Source organism: Lethenteron reissneri, chromosome 28 (genome assembly GCF_015708825.2).
Source record: "Lethenteron reissneri isolate LAM-NWPU_2019-01 chromosome 28, ASM1570882v1, whole genome shotgun sequence".
NCBI lineage: Eukaryota > Metazoa > Chordata > Hyperoartia > Petromyzontiformes > Petromyzontidae > Lethenteron > Lethenteron reissneri.
Window position 1 is genome coordinate 2,423,786 of NC_083806.1, and position 12,031 is coordinate 2,435,816.

The 12,031-nt window shown below is 55.4% G+C and overlaps 1 protein-coding gene across 1 annotated transcript in view; it reads left to right on the top strand.

Moving 5' to 3' along the window:
• LOC133348776 (mucin-2-like) overlaps nt 1-6,566 on the top strand; it is a 29,154-nt gene extending 22,588 nt beyond the window's left edge. The window contains exons 2-3 of the mRNA XM_061561765.1: nt 275-401; nt 1,428-6,566. Of these exons, the coding sequence (XP_061417749.1) occupies nt 279-401; nt 1,428-3,314 (2,010 nt within the window). The 5' untranslated portion in view covers nt 275-278 and the 3' untranslated portion in view covers nt 3,315-6,566. The remainder of the gene's footprint in view (nt 1-274; nt 402-1,427) is intronic.
• Nucleotides 6,567-12,031: the final 5,465 nt, after the last annotated feature.

A 12,031-nucleotide genomic window follows, 5' to 3' on the forward strand; every position in this document is an offset into this window, starting at 1 on the left:
CCAGCCGCTCCCCACCCAGCCCCATCCCTCCCACCCCCCACCCAGCCCCACCCTCCCCACCCAGTCCCTCCCCACCCTTCCCTCTCCACCCAGCCCCACCCTCCCATTTTTGGATGCACGACGGACGGACGGACACAATAATCCCCTGTGGACTGGTGTAACCAGGAGGTTCCTACTACTATAAATGTTCAAATTCTGACAATGCTTGCTTGCCCTCGAAGGCTGTGTTGCAATGCGAGGGATGTTCATCTTCCCCGTTTGTGTCCTCCTTCAGAACCATGGCGAGGTTGCTCGCGCTGCGGGCCTGGTGCCTGGGCCTCATGGTGGCCGTGACCCTGGCGATGCCCACTGGCCACCCGGCGACCTTGCCAACCTCGTGGGCAACACCGGGGCCTTCGCAGGTGAACGCCACCTCCTACCAGTCTCCCGATAATGAACCAGACCACAGCCCCCACCACCAATGATTGATGATGATGATGATAGCTGATCCGGTAAAGTCAAGCAAAAGAAACAGCTTTTGCTTGACTTTACAATCAGCGACTCGATCAAGAAAGCCGATTTACTCGATCGTAAATAAACCAGGGAAGAACTATCAATCGAACTCGCCAATCAATTAATATATTTATTATTAGTGCATCCAGTAACAGCCAGTAACAATGCAATCCATCACGCAATCTTCAAGCAAAAACAAACCAATCAGTGAATAAGCCAAAGAATTATTAAATAAATCAGCAAGTGAATTGATTACATCGAGGAATCAATCAGAGAGCCAATCAATAAATACTGCAACTTAACAACCAATCAATAAATCAGCGGATAAAATCAGTTGATCGACGATCAACTCAAGCGTCCATCCAATTCAAAAATCCCACGCGCTCCCCCTCCAGCGTCGCCTACGAGCCAATCAGTCTCCTCTGCTGGCCTCTCACCCCCTCACCCAACCGCCCGTGCCGTCGATCCCCTGCCACCACCACCCGCCCCACCCGCCCCACCCCTCCATTCAATTCCTGCCTCAGGACCTCCTTCACCGCCGTTCAGCGACGCGAGCGCCTCCCATCTAGAGGATCAACGCGCCCACCGCGCGCCTCGCAGACGCGGGCGGTGTCGCGTTTGGACATCGCCGCGCGAATCCTGAGACTGCATCGCGCTGCAGAAGCAAATCAAAGCGCGTAAACCGCCCTCACCGGTGAAACACCGAGCCCGTGAACCCCAACGGGACAAACCAAACCGAGAGCCCAACGAACTGCGTCCGGCTCCGTGAGCCACTCGCTCATCGCTTGGCACGTGCCAAGCGATGGGGAGGCCGTCACGTGGCTCTGTGGCTACGTGGGCTGACGACGACACGCACTTGCTCAGGTATCTATTTTTCTTGTGAATCTGGCCCTCTGCGTAAAACCATTTGCAAAATAAGTCGCTTGTCACCGCAGGGCGAGGTCGTGACCGACGGCTCGGGGTCACCGGGAAATCTGCCGCTGCTGCCGACGGCGTCGGCGCTGGGTGAGCCCCCCGTGGGGGGCGCCGCCGTGCCCCCCCAAGAAAAGACGATGACGACGACGCTGCCGGTGGCGGCGGTGGCCGTGGCTCAGGCCGGCCGGGCCCTGGCATCTACGTTGGCCTCCCGAGGGACCGGGGAGGCTGCCGCGACTCCAGAGACTCAAGAGCCTCCTGCGACATCTGCTGCTGCTTCTTTTATCGCTGCTGCAGGTGCCCTTGCCGCACCTGCTGTTGCTCCTGTTGCTGCTGTTGCTCCTACTGCTGCTGTTGGTCCTACCACTGCTGCTCCTGCTGCTGCTGCTGCGAATGGGTCAACTGCCGCTATTGCTGCTGCTGCTGCTGCAGCTGCATCCGTTGAAGAGAAGTCACGAAATATGAAGCGCAGTGGCACCGAGTTGGTTACTGCGACGCAGCCATCGCTTACAACGGCTTCACCATCGGCAGCAGCATCATCAGTAGCAGCGGTGGCGGTGGCACTTTCACCAGCATCGTCATCATCACCACCGCGAGCAACAGCATCGTCGACGACGTCTGCGCCACCAAATGCAACGCTGTCGACTATATCCGCAACGACACCAACACCATCATCATCATCGTCGTCATCTTTACCACTTTCAACAATGTCATCGACATTACTACCATCAGCACCATCGTCGCCGCCACCATCGGCACAATCGTTATCACCAACATCAGCACCAACACGTTCATCATTCTCCCCTTCGATATCATTATCGCCAACATCACCAGCGTCGTCATTATCATCAACAGCGAATTCAACAGCGAATTCAACTGCCTCATCGCCACCATCACCATCATCAGCAGCGTCACAATCACCCACACAGCCATCATCAACAACACCGTCATCATTATCAACATCACCGCCGCCGCCTTCATCACCGCCACCAGACCCACCATCACCGCCACTATCACCGCCACCACCAACAACAACATCCACACCTCCCACGCTCAACTCCACCGCCACCCGCCCTCAACCCCAGACCACAGCCAACGGCACGGACATCGCCGCCCCACCGCTGGGCCTGTGGCAGGGCGGGAACCTGTACCTCCTCGTCGGCGGCATCGCCGCGCTGGTGGCCTTCGCCGCCGGCGTCGCGGCCTTCGCCGTCTACCGGTGCCACCGGCGGCAGCGGCGCGGCCGCGGCAGCTACCGGCCGGCCGCCTCGCCGATGCCGTCCAACTACTACGCCTCGGTGCGCTCCACCTTCGCCCCGGCGGGCACGGCCCGACGCCTCAACGTGGCCAAGGAAGCGTCCAGGGCGGCGCGCTTCAACTCGTGGGCCGGCCCCGCGCCCCTCGCCTCCGCCTACGACCGCTACGACGCCGACGGCCCCCGCGAGACGGCGGCCCTGCTCGACATCGACGCCAACCTCGACGGGCAGGACGGAGGAGGAGGCGGCGGCGGCGGCGGAGACCCGAGGGCCGCCCCGACGGGAAGTCCATCGGGGGCCACGTCCCCCGGTTCGTGCGGTGGCCTCATGACGTTCAGGAGAGCGTCGGCGGCGGGGCTCGCGGCGGCGGCTTCCGTGCCGCGCCTCAACCTCAGCCCGGGGCCCCACGACCCTGACGGGGCCCAGCTGGCCGGGGAGTGGCACCTCATCCGCCTGCACAGCGCGCACGGGCCCCGCAGGGCGGTGGCGACGGCGGCGCTGACAGCCGAGAGGGACGGGGGCGACCCGGCGGACGGGAAGGAGGAGGCGGACGGGAAGGAGGAGGTGGTGATGGTGAACGGCGTGGGGAGCGCGCGGGGTGGCCTCGGAGGCGAACGCGGCTCCTCCTTGACTCTGACCACGGAGTTGTGAACTCTGTGAACTTTGCAAAAGGGGAACTGTTATCGAGTTGACCTCTGCGAGGTCAAGTTCAGGTCAGCGTATGCCACTGCAGGCGGAGGCTGTGTTTTTGTTTGTTTGAAGAGGGGCAATTGAGATGTAGCGCACCGTAACTCTGCGTGTGTATACGAGATGTGGAATCATTGACCCCCCCCCCCCACTCTCACCCCGGAGTTTGATGAATCGTCACAAATGCGAGGTCACGATTCGATTGCAGACCTCGTTACTTTGCGTCTGTTTGTTGGCGCTTTCAAGCGAGCTGAGGCACGGGCAGTCTCCCCTTCCACAAACGGAACATGAAATAATCTCCCAAATGTAACTGCGGGACACAGCAACACGCAGTGGAAGACATCGTGAACTCATGTCCACTGTGAGCCTATGGGTCTTCTATGTGTGAGTCTATGGGTCTCTGCGTGAGTCTATGTGTCTCAGCGTTAGTCTGTGAGTCTCTATGTGAGTTTGTGGATCTCTGTGTGAGTCTATGGGTCTCTGTGTGAGTCTATGGGTCTCTGTGTGAGTCTATGGGTCTCTGTGTGAGTCTATGGGTCTCTGTGTGAGTCTATGGGTCTCTGTGTGAGTCTATGGGTCTATGCGTGAGTCTGTGAGTCTATGTGTGAGTCTATGGGTCTATGTGTGAGTCTATGGGTCTCTGTGTGAGTCTATGGGTCTATGTGTGAGTCTATGGGTCTCTGTGTGAGTCTATGGGTCTATGCGTGAGTCTGTGAGTCTCTATGTGAGTTTGTGGATCTCTGTGTGAGTCTATGGGTCTCTGTGTGAGTCTATGGGTCTCTGTGTGAGTCTATGGGTCTATGCGTGAGTCTGTGAGTCTATGTGTGAGTCTATGGGTCTATGTGTGAGTCTATGGGTCTCTGTGTGAGTCTATGGGTCTATGTGTGAGTCTATGGGTCTCTGTGTGAGTCTATGGGTCTATGCGTGAGTCTGTGAGTCTCTATGTGAGTTTGTGGATCTCTGTGTGAGTCTATGGGTCTCTGTGTGAGTCTATGGGTCTCTGTGTGAGTCTATGGGTCTATGTGTGAGTCTATGGGTCTCTGTGTGAGTCTATGGGTCTATGCGTGAGTCTGTGAGTCTCTATGTGAGTTTGTGGATCTCTGTGTGAGTCTATGGGTCTCTGCGTGAGTCTATGTGTCTCAGCGTTAGTCTGTGAGTCTCTATGTGAGTTTGTGGATCTCTGTGTGAGTCTATGGGTCTCTGCGTGAGTCTATGTGTCTGAGCGTTAGTCTGTGAGTCTCTATGTGAGTTTGTGGATCTCTGTGTGAGTCTATGGGTCTCTGCGTGAGTCTATGTGTCTCAGCGTTAGTCTGTGAGTCTCTATGTGAGTTTGTGAATCTCTGTGTGAGTCTATGGGTCTCTGCGTGAGTCTATGTGTCTCAGCGTTAGTCTGTGAGTCTCTATGTGAGTTTGTGAATCTCTGTGTGAGTCTATGGGTCTCTGCGTGAGTCTATGTGTCTCAGCGTTAGTCTGTGAGTCTCTATGTGAGTTTGTGGATCTCTGTGTGAGTCTATGGGTCTCTGTGTGACTATTGGTCTCTGAATCTACGGGTCTCCATGTGAGTCTGTGGGTGCCTGCATGACTCTATGGGTCTTTGTGTGAGTCAATGAGTCTCTGCATGAGTCTACTAGTCTCTGCGTGAGTCTATGGGTCCCCACGTGAGTCTATGAGTCTCTCTGCGAGTCTATGGTCTCTGTGTGAGTCTATGTGTCTTTGTGTGAGTCTATGGGTCTCTGTGAGAGTCTATGAGTCTCTCTGCGAGTCTATGGGTCTCTGTGTGAGTCTATGAGTCTCTCTGCGAGTCTATGGGTCTCTGTGTGAGTCTATGAGTCTCTCTGTGAGTCTATGGGTCTCTGTGTGAGTCTATGGGATTCACGCTCACTGTGCTCTGAAGCCGTCGGCAGCAGCTGAATTCACAGCGTAGACATCGAATTACAGCTGCGACTCATTGTCCACGTGACAGAAGAACAAGTGCTGTACAACTCAAGTTGAAGGTACGAATAACTCTGCAGTGGGCTCACGATTACTCTCATAACGACGATCAAATATGAGTGATTTTATGTCGTTGCTATTCGGGACTTGCCACAGGGGAAATCGGCCACATTGATGAAAGGGGTGATTTGCGAGAGAGAAAAAAACCAGCGCTAAAAGGATTTATCCTCGGTCGCCAATGCGATGGCGTGACTGCTCGGCGAATGAAACCCCAAGGACAAAATGCGCACAATCTGGACAGTGTCACAGAAGCACCACGCGTGCGATCCGTTGTTCTTCCTTGCTACCGTTAGCGTCGTCCGCCGTGTTCCTTACAAGTAACCCCGTGCGCACAACGCGCCGGAGTCGTGCTCGCCTCTCGGCACGGGCGATTAGAGGCACGTGAGCATCGAATTGTGTCACTCGTGACGCTTAAATTGCATCGCCTGCCCTGCTGAGCTATGGACCAAAGTGAGGACCTTGATGGTGCGTGGCGATCATGACGATGATGCCAAGTGGCGACGATGACGATGATGCTGAGTGACAATACGCACCGAGCCTGGGTTCTTCCAGGCTGCCGGGCACGGGTTTGAAAGTTCACACACCAGCGAGTGATCGTTCTGCTCCGGCACCGTCTGGAATGACATCGCGATGCCGGCTCGTGGGAGTGATTCCGAGCTGCGGCAGCGGTGACGCGACGGGAGGGCGCGCGAGTCCGTGATTTAAACATTTTCCTTGCACGAGGGTGGCTTCAAGGTCACTCTTCAAGGTCACTCCCAGACTGTTGCTTCTGAGGGAGGGGGGCGCTTGGTTGGGCGACGATCCCTGAGGACGAGTGGGAAGAGACGCGTCTCCCAAAACGATTCGAGCCGAGAGACGTTTTGCTTCCGTGCTGCACTGGGCATTCGGGCACTTGGCGCGTGGGTGGCAGTGGTGCTGTGTGTGTGAGTGTGCGTGGGTGGGAGTGGTGCTGTGTGTGTTAGTGTGTGTGGGTGGGAGTGTTGCTGTTTGTGTGAGTGTGGGTGGGAGTGGTGCTGTGTGTGTGAGTGTGTGTGGGTGGGAGTGGTGCTGTGTGTGTGAGTGTGCGTGGGTGGGAGTGGTGCTGTGTGTGTGAGTATGCGTGGGTGGAAGTGGTGCTGTGTGTGTGAGTGTGCGTGGGTGGGAGTGGTGCTGTGTGTGTGAGTGTGCGTGGGTGGGAGTGTTGCTGTGTGGGTGAGTGTGCGTGGGTGGGAGTGGTGCTGTGTGTGTGAGTGTGCGTGGGTGTGAGTGGTGCTGTGTGTGTGAGTGTGTGTGGGTGGGAGTGTTGCTGTGTGTGTGAGTGTGGGTGGGAGTGGTGCTGTGTGTGTGAGTGTGCGTGGGTGGGAGTGTTGCTGTGTGTGTGTGGGTGGGAGTGGTGCTGTGTGTGTGAGTGTGTGTGGGTGGGAGTGTTGCTGTGTGTGTGAGTGTGGGTGGGAGTGGTGCTGTGTGTGTGAGTGTGCGTGGGTGGGAGTGGTGCTGTGTGTGTGAGTGTGCGTGGGTTGGATATGAGCTGTGCTGTGGATGGAGACTTTTGAGAATCGGTGCAGCGGCCACGATTCTGAAATTAAAACTTCCATCTCCGTTAGCAAAAGTCCGGGACTGACTTGAACCGCCCTCGTGTATAAGAATCCGGATGGTCTCAGCACTTGAGTGTTTGTTGTCGTAGTAGGGGCTCATTATGCCCTGAAGAACCCAGGGACGCGATGGTACTGGCGATGAGACGTGTACGAGCAGTGACCTCTGACCTATGTGAAAAAAGCGGTAACCAAAATGTTGACTGTAGTAATGTTACAGGGGTCTTAGACATGTCCAGACTCTCTTCCTTCATTCATTCCTCAAATTCTTGACTCGGGAGTCAGGGGCAGGAGGGAACACGCGGGAGGGGGGGGAGGGGGGCAGGAGGAAGACACCCAATCTGACCGGGCGTCGAACATCAAGCACTTGACGGAGTGGGAGCCACCTGGGTGATCGATGCCTGCGATGGACACAGAGAGAAAGAGGGAAGTGGAGATTGCACTGCAAGGCGATATCGGCGCAGGAAACGGGTGTGCCCCAAATGGCACCAAAAGAGCTTCATAGCTCATCAGATTTGTCCAGTCTAAATACAGAATCTGAAAAGAATGAGTAAGATTTTTAGTAAATCAATAAAATATTTGCTTAACATGATCTGCACCTTTGCTCGTTGTCCAAATGGTCACAACGAGGATCAAAGGTTCCCTGGTGGTACAGTCGTAGGTAGGCAAAGCCTACGTGAGGCCTAACGTCACAGGTACGCAAACTAACTTTGTGTAAAACAATGGGGGGGGGGGGGGGGGGGGAGAAAATAGAGTTGATGAGGTCAAAGGTGGTGGAGGGGCCAAGACCTCAGGAGGCAGAGTTCAGGGCTCACCGTGCAATACGGCGTCATTGAGGACTGTGCTTTAGAGAATGATTCGCCCCATCCATAAACTACGAGCTAAACTCTTTTATTTTACCAGGTAAGGCCACGCTGAGCCCTACTGTACGGCTCTTTTTCAGAAGCGACCTGGCCACAAATGACAGTTCAACGAAGTGGCTTATTGCGTGGAAATGTATCAGCGAAATACTGAAAACGCACTTTGACTCTAAATGTGGAGGGGAAACCCAGGAGGACCCGGGGACAAATCGACGCGACCACGGGGAGAGAGACACGCAGACTCCAAATACACAACAGGGATCGAACCCACGACCTCCTGTATACGAGGCGGAGCTAGTTAACATCTCGGTGTCCCCAGGGTGTCTCGAGTCGGTGGATGCGTGTGGAATACCGAACACAGACACGGGAACGCGTCCCACGCGTTCAATGCAGCCACCATCGTTGTCCGTGCACGGATTTCACCGGGGGTCGGCCCATCTGTGCTGAACGTCGGTGAAGGTGGTTACGACACGTCATTTTGGAGGGCAAATCTTCGCGAATGTGAAAATGTCTTTGGCGAGCCAGGAAATGTGAGCCGTCTGATGTTTCCGCTTGCATGGTGCATGGGCCGCCCCGTGGACCTCTGTTGGTTTGAGCCTCTGGTGGTTTGAGCCTCTGGTTTTATTCAACTCGCCAGGCCATACAGCACTTCAGTAATGTCCATTGCGTGGTTACTCGGTGGGGCACAGTCCGAGTTGAGGAATGCAATGTACAATGCTATTTTATTATTATTCCACTCGATTAACCCGGGGAAGCTTCACCGAATCTCGTGACTCCTGTTTCAGGAGGGTCCTGCCAGGTTATCGCAGTGCAGTGTGCGACACTGCACTGTGCGACACTGCACTGCTGCCGCTGCTGCAGTTGCAGCTGCTGCTGCGTGTGATCCCAAGCAAGGGATTTGCAGGTACAGCAATACCCCGGTTTACGTCGGAGATGCGTTCCTGAAAGGTGCGACGGCGATTATCGAATCGACGCCCATCGAAGCGAAGTACAGGGGTAGCAGTGGGTGGTGGTGGAGGGCGACGGCTGAGATGCGACGGATGACGAGAAAGGGCGGACGATGATGCTGTCAGCGACGTAGGTGTGGGGATAAGGCGACGTAAATTGGGTCGCGGCGTTAATGATGAAGCGACGACGTCTTTGCGAAACGACGTGACAGAGACGTTAGTCGGGGTATCGCTGTGTTTGTCTTCAGCAACGGGATGTGTTGGCCGATCAGCACCGGTTACATTGTATTGTTTTTATTTTAGCTTTGGGAGGAAACCGGGTGATGCCGGAGGTAACCCAAACAATGCCAAGCATTGTTGTTGTTGTTATTGTTGTTGTTTAAAACGATTTATCGCTCTCCTCACTCAGTGCCTTCTCCACGCCAGAGGTTGTCCTGGTTTTCACCGCCTGTCTCGCCGGCACTCTACAATAAAGATCGGACGAGTTCATTCGATCGGCTGTGCCCGCCTCTGTGTGACTGTGTGTGTGACTGTGTGTGTGACTGTGTGTGCGACTGTGTGTGACTGTGTGTGTGACTGCGTGTGTGACTGTGTGTGCCGTCGTGGCGAGCGTGTGGATTACGGTGGCTCTCTTGAAGATGGACCTGCTTAGACTGAATATCTGTATCACGTTGTGCTGCTATGAGCCACTTGGGGGGAAGCGGTCACATTGACGCAAAAGGTTATCATCGGCCAGAAAGTGGGGATGACAAAAAACACACACATCACACACACACAGCACACACACACACAGAGACACACACAGCACACACACACACAGCACACACATACAGCACACACACACACACACACAGCACACACACACACAGACACACACACACACAGACACACACACACACAGACACACACACACAGCACACACACAGCACACACACACAGCACACACACACACACACAGACACACACACACACAGCACACACACACAGACACACACGCAGCACACACACGCAGCACACAGCGCTGAGAGTGTTTGTGGTGCCACGGCCACCGGAGCAACTCCGCCAGCGCCGCGACTCCCCCCTGGCCCCCACCCTGAGCACACACACACACAGCACACACACACGCACAGCACACACACGCACAACACACACACGCAGCACACACACACGCAGCACACACGTAGCACACACACACACGCAGCACACACGTAGCACACACACACGCAGCACACACACACACGCAGCACGCACACACACACAGCACACATGCAGCACACACGCAGCCCACACACACGCAACACACACACACACAGCACACACGCAGCACACACACACGCAGCACACACGCAGCACACACACATGCTGGCTGGGGTATTAAAGCCGGCGAGGTCTCCTCCCAAGGTCCGGGTCCAATTCCCACCGCTCCCAGAGGTCGCGGGACGAGGCCACGCACCGACCCGGCCACTCAGGGCGGGAGGTCGTTGCCGAAATGTTGCGTTGATATATTCGTTTGTTCAGCGCTATTGACGTTGTTGATGGTAACTGCGTTCGTGCACCGCTCGCAAGGCAGCTTTCACCCCCAATAATCTGCAGCCATAGATTTATAAATAGCCATAGATTTATACATATAAATAGCCATAGATTAATCAATATAAATAGCCATAGATTTATAAATAGCCATAGATTTATACATATAAATAGCCATAGATTAATCAATATAAATAGCCATAGATTTATAAATATAAATAGCCATAGATTTATACATATAAATAGCCATAGATTAATCAATATAAATAGCCATAGATTTATAAATATAAATAGCCATAGATTTATAAATATAAATAGCCATAGATTTATACGTATAAATAGCCATAGATTTATAAATATAAATAGCCATAGATTAATCAATATAATACTGTAGCCACAGATGTGTCCACGAGAGGGCAGTGATCGCCGCAGGGCCAGGCTCCAGTCACTACGTCGTGGACTCATGGAGCACAGGAGCACACTGCGCTCAACTCGGGTCCCATATCCAGCAGTGGAGGTCCCTGCCAGCAACATCTGGCAGTTCACGAGCTGTTGATTCAAGCGAGCCCGACTACTGATGAGAAGCCTGTCCGGGCTATTGGCTGTGTTGAATCAATGCCGCTGATGAGATGCACCATGGGAAGGCCGTGCGGCTGACGGGATGAGTAGAACTACTCGCAGTGTTTGTGTGGAAGAGGCTGTTGTTCTGCTTGGTTCGTGTTCCGAGCCAATGCAGCAGCTGTAGCTGTGCGTTTGTCCACAAGAGGGCATGACGTGACTTGTGTAGAATCTAAAGTGCACATACATCTCGTACCCCGACAGCCCGAACCCTTACCCCGAAACCCTAATAACCATAATATTGGTTGCAGCCATTCCTGGAGTCCTAATTCCATTTTCCAGATTCCAAATTTCATGGCGTTGGAATTCGGACTCCTGATATGGAATTCGGATTCGCGAGTGTGGCTTTGGAACTCCCCATGGCCCCCGTTGGACTCCAGACCCATCCCGCACCTCCCCCGGGACCCACCCTGGAGCACCCCGTGACCCGCCCCAGATCCCCACCCCCTACCCAGACCCCACCAGACCCCCCCCCCCCGAACCCCCCCAGGAACCACCTCAGACCTGCCCGACCCATTCCGGACCAACCACGGATTCACCCAAGCACCCCACAGAACTTATCCGGACACCCCCCCCCCCCAACCTAAACTCACCCAGGACCTCCCCAGGACCTACCTGGACCGGCACCCCCACCAGGGCCCCCCCAGGGAGCCCCTCGGACCTACCCCGGACCCTCCTCGAACCCACGCCAGACCCCCCCCCCCCACCCCAGGACCCTCCAGCACCTACCTGGACCCCCCTCCCCCCACAGACCAACCCAGGACCCCCACCCTCCGAACCCACCCGGACCCAAACTGGACTCCCCCGCAAACCACCCCAAACCCACCCGGACCCACGCAGGGACCACCCCAGACCCCCTCCCGGACCCCGCGCCCCCCAGACTGCTCCCACTCACCCAGGACCACGCTCAGATCTACCCTGGACCCCCCTTCCCAGACCTAACCCGGAACCCCACGGACCAACCCGACAGATCCCTGAACCCAACCAGGACCCTCCCCAGACTGCTGCCACGCAGCGACAAAAGCCACGACGAGTGGATAGGGCCGAGGCGTGGTGCCGATTGCAGGTGTGGAGGGTGTGGGCGAGTGGGGAGGGCATCTTGTTATTGCCTCGAATACAACCGAGTCACAACCCACTCGTACCAAATTGTCCATACGCACAGAACA